The sequence below is a fragment of the Epargyreus clarus genome, unplaced genomic scaffold (genome assembly GCF_041222505.1).
Source record: "Epargyreus clarus isolate Ecla_fem2 unplaced genomic scaffold, WU_Ecla_fem_2.2 ptg000024l, whole genome shotgun sequence".
Classification (NCBI taxonomy): domain Eukaryota; kingdom Metazoa; phylum Arthropoda; class Insecta; order Lepidoptera; family Hesperiidae; genus Epargyreus; species Epargyreus clarus.
In genome coordinates, this window is record NW_027332231.1 from 7,674,416 (window position 1) to 7,693,896 (window position 19,481).

At 33.5% G+C, this 19,481-nt stretch overlaps 2 protein-coding genes across 2 annotated transcripts in view; one reads left to right on the forward strand and one right to left on the reverse strand.

Annotated features, from left to right (window-relative positions):
* Window positions 1–1,592: 1,592 nt before the first annotated feature.
* On the forward strand, window positions 1,593–6,469 carry LOC140752173 (uncharacterized). Its single transcript, XM_073086369.1, has 5 exons — window positions 1,593–2,287; window positions 2,657–2,748; window positions 3,493–3,827; window positions 4,576–4,876; window positions 5,446–6,469. Exons 1-5 carry the CDS (start codon window positions 1,700–1,702, stop codon window positions 5,576–5,578), a joined length of 1,449 nt encoding a protein of 482 aa, XP_072942470.1. The 5' UTR covers window positions 1,593–1,699; the 3' UTR covers window positions 5,579–6,469.
* Window positions 6,470–9,627: 3,158 nt separating this feature from the next.
* Window positions 9,628–19,481, reverse strand: part of LOC140752170 (uncharacterized) — an 82,661-nt gene continuing 72,807 nt past the window's right edge. The window contains exons 3-10 of the mRNA XM_073086365.1: window positions 17,908–18,059; window positions 17,250–17,390; window positions 15,657–15,767; window positions 15,033–15,166; window positions 13,477–13,642; window positions 12,609–13,057; window positions 12,303–12,524; window positions 9,628–12,221 (exon numbers count right to left, since the gene is read on the reverse strand). Coding sequence (XP_072942466.1) covers window positions 9,666–12,221; window positions 12,303–12,524; window positions 12,609–13,057; window positions 13,477–13,642; window positions 15,033–15,166; window positions 15,657–15,767; window positions 17,250–17,390; window positions 17,908–18,004 — 3,876 coding nt within the window. The 5' untranslated portion in view covers window positions 18,005–18,059 and the 3' untranslated portion in view covers window positions 9,628–9,665. The remainder of the gene's footprint in view (window positions 12,222–12,302; window positions 12,525–12,608; window positions 13,058–13,476; window positions 13,643–15,032; window positions 15,167–15,656; window positions 15,768–17,249; window positions 17,391–17,907; window positions 18,060–19,481) is intronic.

Here is a 19,481-nt window from a genome sequence, read left to right on the forward strand (position 1 = left end):
TGTAGTTAAAGTTGTTTTATTTACACACTTAAATGTTTTAACTAAAATAAATTGGTATAGAAGTACTTATTTTGGTATGTTTGTTTTAAGTCAAGATTTATGAAAGTAAATATAATTAATGTTTATCAAATATAGATATTGTTTCTCAATACAATATTTATATATCTACGCCCAATCGCGTAAAAAATATATTAAAAAGTATATAATGTATATAGTAAGTTAAAATAGAATGACAGATGACATTATTACGGTAATCACTACCGCCATGATGTTTTTCCACTGTTGTGTTGCAAGTTTAAGTGATAATTATTGTTTTTTAACAATGAAGCGAACATGATTTGAAGAAAATGAACCACTACGAATTGTTCTTTGCATGTTTTCTTAGTTTTTAGTATAGTGTACAAAAGGTGGCCGGGAGCCCATACATTTTGAAACATTTCCTTTAATGGTAAGTATTTTGAACAAAATAACTAAACATAATCATGTAATAACTTGCTATTAGCTTAAAAAGTAAGAATTTAAAGCAATCGGAACTTTATCATTTTAAAACTGGTGACGGATTTGTAATTGTCAACATTCAATTGTCAGTTGTCAATGTTATGTCATATGAAATGACAATTGACAATAGGCAAATTAAGGATGTGAGATTAATGGAAAAGAATCCATTAAGTAAAAATCGATTCTTCTTTATTCAAAATTAATCGATTTGTCAAAAATCGTTTTTTTTTTGTATTAAATTATAAAGTACATGCTTTTTTAGTCCAATAATAAATCGAAGATAGTCATAGTACACATTTATTACAGTAAAAATGAAATAAAACAATATGAATAAAAAATAACCAATTCAAAACTAAAAATCAAAGGAATTTTTGTTTAAATTTTTTAAATAAGGTATTGAGAAACATAACATATATTATATTACTAATAAGTTTTGTGGTTGGACGTTTTACATAGGATTGGTTAGGTTTAATTAATTAGTTACAATAAATGTACAAATAAAACATTAAAATAATCATTCATTAAGGTAAAATGAATTAAACTACGAGTTTATACGAATAAAAACTTATATACAAAATGTACGTATATACAAAAATGAAAGTAAAAAAAAAACTATCACGTAATAACTATACTACTATAACTATAAATACCTATACTAAAAGGAAAAAATATGAAACCAAATAGCATTATTGATACAAATTTTAGTACTATTTAACGTTTTATTTATTATAATTAAAATGAAACGATGAACATCCCAACAAAAGAACAAACTTATTGTCTCAAAAACTAAAATATAAATTAAATAAAAATAATGCCATAAATGTCCAGTCCTATTTTACATTCGATATGGTATTATCCTTCTTCATTATAAAATACCTTCACCACTTATATGTATGAACTTAATTCGATTTCATCCAGATATTTTTCATCCGTTGCATAGATACGAACTGTTTCTAAAAATAGATTGAATACGTGATTCAATTTATATGATCGATTTATAAAAAATCGATTAATATTATTGTAAAAATCGATTATAAGAAAATAATAATCGATTATTTTTAACATCTCTAATAGAAATTGGCATAGACTCGCAATCGGCATTCGGGCTTCGGCATATTCGCGCCTTAGAAATGTCTGGAATTTAAATTATAATATTTACAACTTATTCTGACAAATCTTTAGAGTTAATAAAAGTAACAAAATGTTACTCGAATGTAACGACTTGTATTTATTAATCCCGGCTTCCGTTGTTAATAATGTTGAATGTTATGTTATTTACGATGAACATCCGAGAGATAAAAAAGATATTGACATCACAATTTGTTCAAAACAGGGTGAAGTGTTAGAGTATTACAAGAAAAGTTTGGTTTCTTCGACAAAAATCCCGTATGCTACTGATTTTCGACGGATAAGTATAGTGAGAAGTAGTAATTGTGACCTGTACTATTTAGTAGAAGCGCGCGAAGAGCTCATTATCTTATCTAGGAAGGATAATGAATGTCCAAGTATATTGTTTCCCAGGTTACGGTTTGTGAAAACGTATGAACTGTGTGATTTACATTGCACAGGAGCAGTGACGCTTAAGGTTATAACTGAAAACAGTACGAAATATTATTCAATTGACAATGGATTCAAGATCATAGATGAGATGAATGAAAACACCAATTCAGACGGTATCTCCTCCGCTTTACGAAATAAATTAAAGGAAGCTATAGATAATCTACAATCTAATAAGAAGGCCTATAAACAAATATTGGAATTAAGGCAGCGTGCAGCATACTTTATTCCGGTATGTGTATAGTTTCCATTTTTTATCAAAAGTGTGTGTGAAATGTCACTTCAATGAAAGAACTGTAATATTTTTTATGTTACAGAAGTAATGAGTATGCAGTTTTGTGATTTGATGACAAGTGGCCACTGTTGCCCATGGATTTATGTGAATCAATCAATCCCGGATCAGATTGGAGTCCTACCCATGTACACAGATGCATTGTTACAGAGCAAGGAGGACAATTTGGAACATTTTGCATCAGTGCAACCTTTACCCTTAACACAACCCTTATAACCAAAAATAATATCCATAGTATTCATAACAGTTCAATGACATTAATTGTATACAATTACTACAATAAAAATTGTTTATTTTGATAATTTCCAGAAACCCAACGATCTCAAAATAGAACCACCAATTGTTCAATTTTTCAACAAAAAAATTGTTATCCTGCTACAAGTGAAGGAAACCTACAATGGGTATGTATATCTATCTTTCTGATAAATAAAGAAACCTATAGGTATGCCATCTTAAATGTGGTAGAAGAACCTTTGTGATTTGATTTTTGAGTCACCGCTGTCACATCTATTCCTGCCAGATAATAGGAGTGTTAAGTGCTTCCATGCTCTAGTTTGAAGGGTGTGGCAAGCATACTTATCTAAGGCATTGTATCTTAGTCCTCAGGGGTAACCTCAGTAATAGCGTAAAGACTTGAAATTTGTTCTTTCAATTGTGGGGTCAGAGTTCTGAATCATTTGCATATTATAAATTTAATATCACTTTCTTTAATAGCAAAAGAAAACGTTCTAGAGAAACCTACATGCCTGAGAGTTTTTCTAAAGTCTCCGAAAGAGTATCACTTTCAAAATTTGTTACTGAATACTTTTCAACCTTATCCACAAGCCTAAGGCTAAGGCCTAAGGTTGATGGAAACATGTTTTATAATATAACATGGGATTGCTCAAGTCAAGGGTGTATAGGCTACTTCTAGGTAAGCATGTTTTAACCAAGGCTGCATCTTACTTAACATCAGGTAAGGTTGCAGTCAAACGTAAGCTTATTACATGTTAAAAAAAATTGATGCAAAAAGTAGATTCTTTCAAGATGGCCGACTTCTTAGTATGTCAGGTCTCACATAAAAACTTCACACCCTTTATGATGTCATCTAACTAATAGTGTAATGTTGTATTTGTCTTCTGAAAAATAAATTATCTTATTTTCAGATCAATGGAGAATGTATGTATATTGATACATAATAACAGCAGTAATTCAATATCTTACTCAACTAAATACTTTAATGTAGACGAGGGAACATTCAATGACAGTCCATTTATGATAGAAACAGAGAAGTTATCAATAATTGGTAGATCTGACACTATAGTAGCAGCTGTGATACCTCTGAGAGAATTTAAACATTCCGTCATCAGTAAAGTTCAGTTTAATCTTGTTGTTTCCTACCAAAAACAAGGGAAGGACTATTTGCAACCTTGCGAACCTGTTTTCATATCTGCTTCGGACGTAATGGGCAAGAATTTCGATGTGTTTAATAGTTCTATTGGTGAGTATATTTCAATATCTAAGGTTTCCATACGGTTCTATAAGGTGGTAGTATTTTTAATTCTATACTAAATGCACCACCACTACACTTTTCTGCTTAAAAACAGCAGTGTTAGTGCTGCTGTGTTCCAAATCAAATATTATGGTCAGGAAGACTTTAGGGGAAAATACTTGCTGGGTTTGATTACAGATGTTCATGGGTGGCAGTAGCCACTGCAAAAAAGATAATATTATTAAGAAATTATCTTAGTATTTGTTCAGCTATATTGCTTTTACAGTCAGATAAATAAAGTTCTAGAAATTTTTACCCTGATTTATTCATATTTATATATCAACATCATGTCAGTATTTATTACTCGTAGCTTGTTGAATAATTTTTGAGTATATAAACATTTTATTGTTATAATATTTATCTATTCTATTATATACTAGCTGACCCGGCAAACTTTGTACTGCCTCAAAATCTATTTATCAAATATATTTCATATAAAATATAGCCTATGTTACTTGTGGATAATGTAGCTTTCGAATGGTGAAATAATTTTTAAAATCGGTCCAGTAGTTTTTGAGACTATTCATTACAATCAACAAACAAACAAACAAAGTTTTTCTCTTTATAATATTAGTATAGATAATATTTGACATAGGCTTCTGACTTTATAATATCTTAGTTTTGTCATTAAAGTGGTATATTGTTCCTAATTATTTTAAATTTATAAAAATATATACTTAAGTTTTTCCTGTTTCAGATAATATTAAGAAGGCTTGGACCATTTTATCAAGTACTGAAAGAACAACACTATGCCTTAAACAAATTATTCCACGGGCTCAAACTTCAGACAATATAAATATTGACCCTCCAAAACTATTTCTTGATCTCTTAAAATTTCATACATTGTGTGATTTCGAAGACTCTAAAATTTTAGTCCATAAAGCATCACCTGAACACATATTGCATGGAATGATAATTATTTTCTATGACAATAAAGAGGCTGTAGTGAAAAAACCTGATCATTTTGAGTATAATTTTAAAATTGATGTCTACACAAGGTATGTATCAACCCATTATTATATTACAGCTAACTGTCATTCAAGTATTACATACGCCAATTTTTTTTAAAAAGATGCCTCCTTTTGCCTTATACTAATATTTAAATGATTATTCATGATCCCAAAACATATGTCCCTTTTGAAATTAGGGGTTAGATTTATCGCATTGGACGTGCAATAGTAGATTTCACACATTTTTTAGGGCTTTTTTATAGAAAATTTTATATTGCACTTTATAAATAGCATTTTGGAGGTAGTAGAACTCTTTATGGTTCAACTCCAGATAATGAATAATTTGGACAGCTGCCAAGTTAAGCGTTTTTACGTTATAGTTTGAAGAGAGAGGCGCTTATATGGAGTTTTTCAAATTAGAAGGGGTAGGGGACCTCAAGGGTAGCGATACATCTGTAGCGACCAGGTCTGACTTGTATCTTATCTGAGATTGATTATAAATGGGTGGCATTTGCCAGTCACATTTATTATTATAAGATGGCAGCACCTCACATTCTTGTTTGTTACTGTGTACTGTTAATAAAGTTTGCGTAAATTAACTACATTTTTTTTTTCAGGTGTCCCACCCAAGTACCGGCATTATTACACTTCATCTATGATAGTATTTCTTATACTATGATTGTCACTACCCCAAGTATAAAAGTGACTACGAAATCATTGATGCTGGATGAAGAGATGGATATTAGTTAGATTTAAGAGTAATGAAGGAGCTTTTTGTGATATGCTCCTTGAATAAGTTTTAGTGCCATTAAATTGTAGGAAGCCTCTTGATCGAGGGGTCCAAGATTCAAAACCCAGGCACGTACTAATAGAATAACTACTTGCTTAAACCGTGAAGGAAAACACCATGAGGAATCCTGCATACCTATGAAATTATAAAAAATAAGATTTCAAATGTATGTGAAGTCTACCAATTTGCACTAGGCCAGAGCTGTAGTCTGTGGCCTAACCCTTCTGATTCTGAGGAGAAAGTGGGATAGTAAAGAATAGGTGATGAACATTAGATTGTAAGGTGGTAGAACCTGTGTTGTGAACAGTTGGCCGACATCAGCTATTTCTAATGTGATGCTGGCTGACTTAGATACAAATTGTCAGTTTAGTTCTTAGGAATGGCAACGCATCTGTGATAGGCTTCAGATATTGGTGGTAGAACCCTTTGTGGTTCGACTCCGGCGGCACCACCGCCACACCTATTTCTGTCTCATAACAGCAGTGTTAAGCGCTGCTGTGTTCTGGTTTGAAGGGCCACACCCTTTAAGGGAGACATACTTTTCCAAGGCGTTCCAGCTTAGTCCTCAGGGGTATAGGTGCATCTGTGGCCGACCTCAGGTCGGAATATCTAATTCTATCTGGGGTTGATTACAGATGTCCACGGGCGGCAGTAGCCACTTACCATCATCTGGACTGCATGCTTGTCTGCTACTCCTAAATTATGAAAAAAAAGATAGGACCCCTGTTCTCCATGAAATTGTTTTCAGATGTCGGGTGGCAGTGACCACTTGCATCAAGCCACAATTAATTTAGATCAAACTTTAAAATTTTGGCTTTACAATTTGCTATTAAACCAGGGTACAACCAAGATTTTGATTTTGAACCAAGATTCAACATAGCCCCTCTGTAGTCGGGTAAAAATAATCTTGCTCATTCTTGCTTAGGTTCATATAAAAGTCAACTTATTGTGGTATATAATATTCCTAGCTGTATTATGCTTTGTTTTTTGATTATGTATGTTTAGTTTTATCTTGAAATGTCTCAAAGACCAGTGTTTCATGTGCACAAGTGCATTTATTTTAATTTAATAAATTATTCCATAAAATGGTTTTAAAAGTACATTTAAAGCTATATTCAGATTTTCTATCTACTAAGAGATAATAAAAACTGATTAATCGGCTGTATAGTGTAGTGTAAAAGTGTAACTTTACATATCATGAATCCAAATATTGTAAATAATAGGAAAAATAATAATGTAGCGATGCATTTATTTCTTTTGGAACATTTATACAATACATAATATTTAAATAAAACTATACATTTTCTTAAAAATAAGTTACGATTTATACATAACTATTATAAGTACTTAAAATACTGGACGTAAAGAGATGATTTTTATACATTTTCTGTAGATTAAAAAATAGATGTTCTGTACTTTTGTATCCTTAGTTTCGGTAATATTAAATTAAGTTGTTTTTCATTTTCAAATAATGCCGTTTTAATTAGGTCTAAAGAAGCCATAGAAGATCCATGTTTTGAATATCCAGCAAAATGATAACACTTTGTGTAATAAAGTACATATGTATAATATTTTTAACTTAATTGTATACAATGTCAGTTGTATTTTACGTGCCATATTAATATAAAATATAGTGTAAAACACTTAAAACTTTAGTCTTTTATTAAAATAATTAATTAAATTAATAATACAAATATATTAATATTAATTCGCCTGTGTCTATTCTCTACCTGTATAATTGGAGAATAGTCTTATTATACAATTAATTATACCCGGTTTCTCCTTTAGTATTTCTTAGCACCACTGAATCAGCTTTTATTGTAAAAATAAATAATAACAATTCACTTAAATTACCCACAACCATAAATTATTCCTCAACGTTGTTCACAAGCAATCAAAAATAAAAATAAAAACATTTTTAATTATAAGTAGTTTGTAATTAAATTGCCTCAAGATATATGAACTATACTATTAATAATCAACTTATATTTACAACTCAGTGTGGCACCAATTCCTATTCCTTGTATAATATACCTAAAAGCATAAGGACGGTTCTCTTGTCACACGGTTCTACGCTCGCATGCGTTTACTAACCGCACGCGTGAAATATCTCGATTCAGTCTTCACGACACGCGTGCCAATGGTATGCATCGAAGAAAAAGAATCTGTGGAACTATAGAATACGAGTGGTACTGTACTCTTAATATTAATTTTTATGTTTGCTCGAAAATGTTCACCACGTTTTTAGACATGTAGCGCCCCTGTGGACAGTATCGGGACTAAAATTTCGCATTATGTGTTGTAAAAAATTAACGTCAATTGCAACAACATTTAATTTTATTTTACAAATATTATTAGAAATACAATGCATTTATTTTTACATTTTTAATTTATATAGTATCGTATCGGTAGCGTTATCGTTCCATTTTTGAAACGTATACTGCGGAATTTTAGTTTCAATACGGTCCACGGGGGCGCTGTGTGAGCGAAAACGTAAACGATGACTGTTTTCGAGTAAACGTAAAAAAATCATACTAAGGAAACGCGGACTACATCCGCACACGGACATAAACCCGCGTGACAAGAAAAAGGCTTTGAGTCTGGAACCATAGGCCTCATAATAAAGTCAATTTCCTAGGTAAAACTTAAATTTTCATCTATATCATTCGCACCCACTACTACGCTGCTATTAATTAATAGATTAAGTACTAATGTAAAGGATTGCTTGCAACCAACATCAATGACAATTAATTATTTGCTCTGAAACTGTAAACCGAGAGGGCATTTACAACTTTGACCAGTTTACAAAATTCGATTCAGGTAGGTAAACTATACTATAATACAATCTTATACATATACAATTTTACTATAGTACATATTGTTTTTTTTTTGTAACGAGCTAATCCGAACGGTTCTAAGTTTACGCAAGAACAGAACAGGCAAAATAGATGAATAAATATAATCATATGAATTAGTGAAATGAATGCAAAGATAAGTGGTAAGTGCTATGTATGGATGGGTACAAATAAACAGTCGTGACAGGAAAGAGGCCCTAAAGCTTGTCAATACAAATCGAACAAAGACCAAGCAATAAATCTGGTTTTATTGCAAGAAAAATATATTACATACTTAGTGTGTTTTCTATTTCCATTTATTTATAGCATAGATAGTATAAAATAAAACATTATACCTAGTATACTTTTAATGAAATATGTAAACTGGTCAATAATTGAATAAGTTATACTTAAGTTTAGCCCCCTCTGGAGCATTAATGTCAGGTACTAGGAAGCTATATGTTGCCGCCTGACTCCTCTTTCATTTAACTAAATATTTCACTATAACATAATTATTGAACATAGCTTAAAATAAACTACATATTGCTTGCCCTTAAATAAAATAAATAACTAATGTTATATTAATTTATTATAAAATAATAACCTAAGTTTTCTCTGAAAACCATCTTATTATTTCTAAAAAAATACAACAATCACAACACATTATTTCAATGGATACTTATTTTTGAAAATAATAATTCGATAGAAATTCGGTTATACTTGATATTCAATAATAGGTTTTTTTTAAATTGTTAAATTGTATTTGTCAATGTTATGGAGTTCTTATTTTTTTAAACAGTTATTTCCGTAATAAATAAATAGAATAAAATAATAAAATGTCCCTATACTTTTATACCTACAGAGTTTCTATCGGTTCATTATTCTGATATTTTTATACAGTAAAATCAAGTAAAAAATAATGTATTACAGTTAGAAATTAAATTAATATGTTTACTTTACCTGCATGTTACCTACTACCTACATTGTAAACTTTTAATAAGTATTCTTCATTATAAACTATTATTGCATTGCACTTCCGGCCTTAGTCTTATATCAACAATTTACATACTTAAATAAATTAAAAATCCATAATCAGATTTGGAATGTACTAGCTTATTATCTAAATTATTTATCAATAAATTTGCTATAAAAACTAAATTTAAAAGGTATTTAAATACAAATTATTGCACATTTATTGCACGTAAACTTAATATTAACACAAATTGTTTTCTGTAATATGCTTTATCTTTTTTCTTATTCTATTACTATCCCTTGTGCCACTAGCATTGTTCATACACTTTTCAACATTTGGATGTAATTTCCGAAAGCTGCCGAAGTAAACTGAATGTGTCTCTATGCTCTCGGCACCAGATTCACTTCTAGCTTCATTTTCGGTATCGTCACTTTCACTACAACTCACAATCCTTGCTATAACCAACTTTTTTTGAAACTGTCTAGAACTAGTCGAATCGCTACTTAGATATCCTGAGTCTTCGATACTGGAAAGCTTTTTTCGTTTTAGTTTAGTTTTAGATCCGTCTATTTTTTGACCCTTGACGAACGTATTCGTGTTAATACTGTTTTCATTGGATTTGGCCGAAACGTTTCTAATAGATTTCCTGCAACTGGAATCTGTTATATGGTTTTTACTAAAGATATTGACAGTGTCTATGTCTTCGTAAACCGAGTCTCGTGATACGACAGAAGCACTCACTGGACTGCAGGAAGATCCACAGGTTTCACTTGATTTTCCGAGCATTTCATGATTAGTTGTGATTGTTCTCGGGCTGAGGCTCCTGCCAATCACGTTTTTTGGATGACCTTCTAGTCTATGATCTTCCACTCTCCTTGGTGGGTTAACAGGTTTTTCGTATATCTCATTTGTAGGTGGAAGAGGGGGTAAGATATCTGGTCGCGGTAAGCTTTTAATTTGCTTTATAGTTGGTGGAGTGGACTGACGTTGTCTTTTTGAATGTCTTAATTCTAAAGTAAGAATTCTACCTTCTTCAGATGTCCAGCTTGTGTCGTTTTCCCACATAACGTCAGCATTATCTTCTGTTAATTTGGATTCACTAAATGTATTTGATGATAACTTTGGATAATTATATAGGTTTTTTTGGGACTGGTCATTCCTTAAACTGTTGTATTTTCTTGTACAGTCGCCTTTATAATCATTCTTCTTGAATGTACCACTACTTCTAAGTTGGATGCGCTGGTTATTTTGATTTCCGTTACTACTTAAATTACTCAAAAGATCCCTTCGGCTGAATTGTATACTTTCTATTATTTCCTTGTGTTTTGGATGCTTGCGATCTAATGTGTCTGGTTCAAAACCGTCAGATTCATGGATTTTTATGTAGTTCTCTGGTGGATCTTTAACTTCAATTGTTAAACAACCAGGTTTCTCTTCATGTTCATTATTAATTCCAACCAGTTTCCTACTTCCCATAGAACATTCAGATCCACTCGGAGTGGTTGGTGTGCTTCCGAAATTGTAATTATTATTTACGTACACTTCGCTCACTAGACTGTATTCAGTATTTGTATTACATTTGTTATCGGTAGAAGCGTTTTGTTTGGGAATCTTTTTCTTTAGCTCTATCGTTTCATAGTGATTTTGGTCTACACAAATATCTCTTTGCGGGGATGGTGTTTCACTATTACTACTAGAGTTTGTTTTGTATATTGCATTCCTCATTGTTAGTTCCTCTTCTAAAGGCAAGGCATTGCTTAAACTGGGACTTGCTTGAGAAGAGGGAACATCAGGGTATTCTGACGGTGTTAACGTTCTCTTTTTATTAGAACTTCTTTCTAAACTGTCTGTTTCATATTCATTACCAGATGGACTGTCGGAATTGGGTCTCAAGGAAGTATTCAGATTTTTTGTATTTATTATCTTATTCGGAAATCTTTCTTCGTCCGAACTACTAAGAGAATAAGATTTTGATATGTTATCAAGTGTTATGGTATCGTTTACCATGTCGGGTAAGGTATTATTGTTACAAAGGATTTTGTTTTTGCGCTTTGTTTTAATCCCGTTGTTACTTCGTAAGCTTCCAGAGCGCTTATCTTTTAAACCAATTGGCCGAATGTCCTCAATACTACTTACAGTTTTACAACAATTACTGTGATTATAACTTTGACAATTTGAGTTTTCGAAATCTGGTAAGGGTATGTTATAGTTACGTAACGGTGGCTCAGATCTCACTGATCGAGAAGATGATCGTATAGGCGCATTCGAATTAACTGGTAAATACGTTGAATTAGAGGTATTAAAACTGTTCTGTTTCCTTATTTTAGCTTGATTCTCAGGTAGAGATAAAAGTGAATTTGCTAGATTTTGTTGATTATTATTAGGTAAGAAGTCATTATGGAACAATTGTTGCTTGCCTATTGGAATCTTTTCTAGCCATTCACGTATACTGTTTTGTTTATCTCCTTTGTTGCCTAAACAATTTGAACATGCCTGTATGTTGTATCGTACTGTATTTTGAACACCATTACTACTATCTGACTGGCAACCAGGACAACCAAGGCAGTTTACTGTTCTTTTCCTGCTGTTTTCTCTTTTAAGGCTTATTGCACTTCCACTCCTTTGACTGCCTAATCCCTGGTAAATATCTACACTGGTCCCATTAGATTGATATGTTTCTTCTTCTGGTATTTCATTTAGAACTGGCTGAAACCGTTTTGACGCCATCTTGTGCTTGGCAATTGCTATTACTTCGCGTATTTTAGACAAGAATTCTATTGCTGCGGCAGGAGGATCCTGCAAAATTAAAATAATCATAGTTACTTACAATTGTTTTTACTTAAAGATTTCTTTAACTTTAACAATAAATATACCTACCGCCATTAAATGTGGTTCAAAATAAGCTGGGTTGAAATAAAGCTTTCGTCTAGTCGTGCCTACTGGCCTGGCGATTTCCCGATCATCTGTTGTCTCCACAATAGATACGTGCTCGTCAGGTAGGCGTTCGATATTCGATTCATCTCGATGATTCACTTCTAGGCCGTCGTGATGTTTCAAATCTCCATTTCGCAGATGAACAATAGCTGAAGTTGTTTGGCTCTGTAAGAATAATGACACACAAAAATGACAAAAATAACAAACGCGAATCAATTGAATTGAAAAATATTGAAATTGAAAACTAACATTGAAAAAGTTTTCTTCACTGCGTGCGCTGCTCTCGGCAAAGTCTTCTGAATCTGACATATTGCTTCCAGAGTCGCTCGGAAAACTTGTTTTGCTTTCGTGAAATTGCCTTCCAACAGTCAACAGTGGATTTTTCTTGATCACACCATCATCTTGACCGATCGAAGGTAGAGATTGAACCCGTTCGTTGTTTATTCTTATAATGTCGCGTTCAGTTATCGCAGTTCCGTCTTTCTTTTTAATTTTCTTTATTCGTCTCACAGTTCCTTCCTCGGACGCCATTCTTCTTCGTTTGCGGATATGCAAGTAGAGGAAGACTGATGCTACGTAGATCAAACCCAAAAGTAGGGAACTAATTCCTATTGCGATGTACTCTGTGACGGTTAGTCCTGACGTGTTGGAAGCGCCTGAAGTTTGGGCGTCGGGTGCAAATTGAACTTCGGTGATATCTGAAATTTTAACAAATTTCTGATTTAAATAAACAATCATATTGTTTAATTAAAGGGTTGAGTGAAGACAGAAAAATCAATAATTATCTTTTTTTTATAAGAAAGTAGCAGCCACTTACTACGAGTTGCTCTATTTAATAATTATAAGTAACGTTAAATAAGTCATGAATCATAAAGTCTGAAATCACAAAACTTGAAATGCAGATCTCTGCTTTGTCACATTCAATACAATTCTTTTGACCTTTTGAGGACCATTGCTGGACATAGGCCTCCCCGACCTGAACTCCTTTTGCCTACACGTGGTCGCCACTCGAAGACTTTTCTTTCCCAACGTTTATCAGTCCTCTGAGCGATGTGGTATCGGTTCTCAGATTTAATACAATAAGATTTATTTTCTTGTAAGCCCTAGCTCCACTTACTATTGGCATGTTTAGGAGTTCCTTGTACTCTAAACGCCACGCATGGTGTAAACACTCCCCGTAGGTCCAAAGGAGAGGCTGGTATTGCAGCGACATCGCGACAGAGTAATCTGACCACCATGACACGACCTGACATTCGTGTCCGGACGTCGTCTTCTCCGCTCCACTGCAATTTATAATAACATTATTTTATAGCTAAGTCATCAGCATTTATAGTTCACTGACTGATATAGGCACGCCACTACGATCTGCTGTACTACGAATCTAATTACTTTCCTCCACCCGGAGTACCTAAGTTGTCACTGAGCAGCAGGGCATTCTATATAGCTATGTATTACGAGTAGGGGAGACTGGGGACACTTGATCCTTACGGGAGACTAGGTACACTGGATTTACAGAGCTTCTGTGAACACTATATGTGGTTAGTGTGGCAACATTGGTTGTCTATGATACGTTATACATACTCTTGTCCAATTTGATATTAAAGCAGATGACCGATGATTGTGTGTTTCGTGTCGCAGGAAAATGTTTTTCGCAAGTTTTCATTTTGATTAAATAATTGGTTAGTAAACTTATTTTGGGTAAGTATCACTTTTAAACTATTCATTATCTATGTTTTTAAACGTCTGCTCCATAGAATAGTGTTAATAGTAGTAGATTTTTTTACAATATATTTTTATAACCACAGTATAGCTAGGGTACACATGGTACACTTTCTTATGGGAGATATGATCCCACCGGATCAAGCGTCCATTAATGTTCATTTTCTAATAATTTCAGGATTCAATATGCCCAGAGTATATAAAACAATAGAAGGTGCAAGAAAAAAACATATTAACCATAAGATTCTGTGATAATTGGAACATTAAGTAATGTTAGCTGAAAACATAGTTACTCGTATATGTGATTTATCAAAACAGTGGATATGTTGTTGTTGTTTCTACTAAGCAAATAAATCAATGATAAATCAATTTACACGTATATTTTTTTTCGTTTTAGTATCATATGAAAATATAGGAGACTTATTTCTTTCAGGATCAAGTGTTCCAGAGGGGGGATCAAGTCAAACATATATATGGGACACATGATATCATTCCCTATACGAAGTTTTCGTGGGCTTGTTACATAATTTATATACCGATATCATTAGCTTTTGTACTTAGTATAGGCAATGAAATTCCACGTATTTCAGTACCCATATATCTAAAATCGGATCAATATTTACCAAATAGTGGTCAAAAAACAAAAGGTCCCCAAGTGTCCCCAGTTTCCCATATATAGAAGTACCTTCTAATTGGTCGTCATTACGATTATGAAAGAACTAACAATAGGAGTATCGTAGGCTATCTATCTATGTCTGATACTCGGTCTTCTTTTATGAGCCTTAAGAAAAACAAGAAAACTTAGATGTTGGCTGAAATAACTTAGCCGTAAATACAAGAGTTTATTATGACCGTTTTGGTGACTTAAATAAATAAATGCCTTGCACTTGCAGACGTAAATACTTAATTAATGACTTGATTCTAAAATAAAATACTTATCAAACGTCTCATTACCTGAAGAAAAGTCCTTCCTTCGTCGCGGAAAAGGCTGAATGGCACATCTGAATCGAGTGTGTTGCGGAGATCCAAGAAACCTTTGCGTGTGAGGAATTGGGCGCCCGACACTGCACAAATTGGTGTCTTGACATCTGTGGAATTGTGACCATGTTAGAACTAATAAAAAATGTATCGTAAATATAATTTTGTATTAAAAACAAGTTTGTTTTTATTTTTCGTATTCTTTGAAAATCGTTCCACTTGCTACCCATATCATGGGGGTGGATAAAAAATTGTACGTGCATAATTAGTCCCCCGTTTAGGGGTGTTGGATTTACATGAATGTTGGGGTTAACTGTTTTAAAATTCAGTTCCACTTGCAATTTTATCCCCACATAGGTATGTACATAACAAGAACGAACATAGGTACGTTCGAAGAAAACAAATAGGTAAAGCTTGTATTCAGGCATTTAATGCTTATCGGATAATGATTTTTATCGGCTGCAGAAATAACCATGTTTTAAACGGTGCGCACTTTTTACGGCTTAAGCACTCACTCAATTACTTTACACTAAAATAAAACGTCTATTAAAAGTCACTAGACATTTACTGATTATTAGCCTTTACATCATGTCTACTTACTTTGAAAGGTGATTTCTCTGGATGGATGAATGATTTGCCCCTTCAGCGGCAAATACACAAAGGGGATCCTCTGCACGCCAACACCCGTCCCAAAAGTGGCTAAGGAGCATTCTGTAAACATTTAAATCCCCATATTTAAATATTTGTCAACTTTGCTACGCTACTAAAATATTTTACGATCTGACACTTTTGGGGTTTCAAAAACGTCTCGTTTGTAAAGGAATTAAGCTGCCGTCATGATTTGTACGATACTTCAGGCTTTTGAGAATTCAGTACGAATATTATAAACGGTTTTGAATGTTTTCTTCCAAATTGCCGCTAAATGCGGTAATTGATGTGATTTTGTGAAATTTGCGACCCATTTATTTAAAGATTTGGAGAAAATAATACCTAATAGTGGGACAGGTATTCTCGATGTTAAAGAAAATGATAAAATCGAGTTCATAAAGTTCGTAGAACGTTTCTTACTTAGGTGTATGAATTTAATCAATGAAAGTAATACTATCAGTCAGTCATTTTTTTTAATCGGTTGCCTAAATAACAATTTAATAAAAATACCTATTTATACACATTTCGTAAGGAAACCTTCTTAATTACCTACAGCTTTGCTTGTAATAAAATAATATAAAATACTGAATACAGAATACGAGTAATATTCTAATATTTCGGTTAACACATGTTTATAAATCAGGAATCATTATTTATTTAGTCCAAATAAGAGAAGATATTTTACGCTTGTTGAATGTTATGTAGAAAGGTAAATATTTCATTTTCAAAATTCAAAATGTTACCTATTTTTATTTTTTATGAAGTTGAACATTGCAAGAAGCGAGCCAATAGGTAGGTACTCGTATTTGACACGCTCGAAATATTTCAATTTTTTACGACTTTACGCTACATGTTAATTTATTTAATGTTAATTTTATCACAGGAACGTGCTAAACTAACAGTACAGATATTAAATTGTATTGGCCGATGACATCGCTAAACCTTACTTGTTGGTTACTGGAATTACCATGCTAAAATGAATATGAAGACATCTCAATTATCTTCTTACTTTTCGATGGTAGTTATGTACGTTAAGTTTAAAGTGTTTATGCAGAGTAAATAGAAACAGTGGAAAAAGGTAGGTGTTCTTATGGAAAGTATTACCTATTAACTTTATTTTTAAGGTAGTTAGATAGATAGTAAATAGGTCAGTACTAATGTATATTTTTGTGATGAAACCGTCAAACTAATTTGAAGCCGATTCGATATTTAATTTTTACTGTCGTCTATTGACATCCCCAATTTGCCTCGACTTTTTTAGACTATGATGGCTCGCCTTACGTTAATGCGAACCTCTGTCTCTGTCTCTACATCGTCGATTAAGGTACAATTAGATGAGTCGGTTGTTGCCGCAGTCAAATCACGAGTTTTAATATCCTACACTGTGATATTCAGAGTCTGTGAGGTTTCTTGTACATACCTATAGCTATCAATTAAAAAACTGTAGAATAATTGCTTCTATGAAAGGGAGTTTACATTGTCGAGCGAACGAGCGAGCGAGTAGTTATCTGACAATATAGTCAAGGAAGTTAGCAGAGAACTCACCTGGCAAATCGTCTACGCAAAGCTCCCGATCTTCTCTAAACAGGGGCGCTCGTTGAGGACACGAACACGTGCACCCGTCGATGTCGCTAGCACTCGCGCCAGCGCCGTGCTCGGCGCATTGCGCTGCGCCGCACTTTTCTCCTGAGAACATTAAATTAAGTTTTATTTAAAATAAAAGGAAATGCAACTTTCTTGTTCCTTTTATATTTATTTTATATATCTTTCAAATCTACGACCCTTTTTATAATAAGAGAGAGAGAACTGGACTGTTAAGCCACTAAACTTATTGTAACTTGGTACTATAGTGCTTGTTACTTTTATCTCGGGGTCAGAATAGAGCTGCAATTCCCCTTCCTGTTGTACGACGCTGGTAAAAGGAAGCTTTCGGCGTTACCGGCGTCAGGAGTGTTAGGACGAACTACCCAGCCAATAACCCCGGAAAGGACGACAAGCGTGGAAAGCGTAAACGCTCACCAAGACAGAGCACGACAGAGGTACTGCGCTCGGAGAACTCTGATTGCGTTCATTTGGATGTCCCGGAATCCTCTACATTACACTGAGGACGGCCACCGAGGGCGTTTTAGAGGTTAAAAATAACACATAGCTAACTCGTCTGGGTAACTCGTCTAACACTGGGTAAAATGATTTCCTAACTTACCAGTAAGGGTGAAAACATCCCCGGTGTCGCGTCGCGCGATGTCGCCGAGCGTGACGGCGGCCGCGGCGGTGGCCAGCAGCAGGAGCAGCAAGGCCATGCTAGCCCCCGCCGCCCGTCTCCGACTCGCTGCGCTCCCGCATTTCTATGTGCGCCTGGTAATCGAAACACATGACTATATTAATTAAATTATTTAATACATTCCCTGAGAGATGGCCACAGGATTGTGTCAATGATTTACAAGTGGATACAGCAGTAATATTAAAATTTTGCTTTTTTTCTTCTATATTCCTTTTAGCGTATGTAAGCGAAAGAAGATGCTTTTGTAGGTACTTGAATGTTGTAGGTGTACCATAGACTTGTCAAGAATATCTGAATCGTAGAAACAAATCAAATCGCGGTCCTACATAAGGTACACTATTCGACCTGATCAATAAAAAATGAAATAGGTACATAATTTTCTTTCATTACTTTATTAATTTAAACACATATTAAGAATATAAATTGCATTTCAAGTTTTTATAGAGGTACCTAGAGTAAAAAAAAAACATTTTTCATATCTTCCGATGAAAGGTTTAACCGCAAATTTTCTTGTATCTAACAAACACTTTGAACTAGTCCTACGGAGTCAATCCTATCCAGATTGATAGCTGAAAACCAGTTAGAAATGTATACTATCAATCTATCACATAATGATGCATGCAGAATCATTTGTTTAAATTATTCGAATCTTGTAAACCACCGACGCTGTCGTTTTTCAATTTTGATAAATTGTTTTGCATTTTCATATTGTAAGGTCTTGTGTTGCTATTAAAGCTTTTCAATATTATCTGCACCCTTACCATGAGTTTTAACGTTTTACAAATACGACTGTTTTGGTATTTGTTTACGTATTTGCCCATACAAAATCCAATCAGCACCCCTAGCGGATTGTATCAGAACTATAGTATCAGTAACGTAACATTAAATGTCTAAATTGACAATATGGCCCTTTATGTTTTGTCTCTCTTTTTGACAGACAAAAATACTTGACTACTTATTTATTGTTACGTTTACTCAGTCTACTGAAGCAAACGGAACAGAATAATGGATTGAGTAAACGTAACGTAAAATTGTGGGATGTTTTGAAAACTCATGGTAAGGGAACTGATATGTTATCATTTCAAGAAACTTGGCAATGAGACGGCGATAGATCGAAAATGCTGCTTAAAATATTTCTGATACTGAAATATACGGGGTGAACTTTTCAAATGGGCCTTTTTGCCAATTCCGAAATTATAAGAATAAACAAAAAATTCTGAAAGGAGTTATGAGGCCCGTTTTGATAAAAAAAAAGTGCACCATAAGTTTTTTAATGCCCCGTGGAAGTGTATCTTCTTTAAAACCTTCAAGTTTGAACGCAGTAAGGGAAAAGGTAGAGCGGTGGTCGGACTCGTGTCGTGAAGTTCTACCATCTTTAGATACGTGTGAATACCAACTTAGTAAGACGTTGAGATAAACTATAACAAGATCACAGTGAAAGCTCACACAACGTTGCAAAAATACGTCTCATTGTGTTATGTTCGATTTCACTTAGT

Bases quoted from the DNA above. Each gene is read 5' to 3' on its own strand.
- LOC140752173 (XM_073086369.1), top strand. From the start codon at position 1,700: ATGTTACTCGAATGTAACGACTTGTATTTATTAATCCCGGCTTCCGTT. The intron at 2,288-2,656 runs GTATGTGTATAG...GATAATTTCCAG, and splicing joins GTGCAGCATACTTTATTCCG to AAACCCAACGATCTCAAAAT. The intron at 4,877-5,445 runs GTATGTATCAAC...TTTTTTTTTCAG, and splicing joins AAAATTGATGTCTACACAAG to GTGTCCCACCCAAGTACCGG.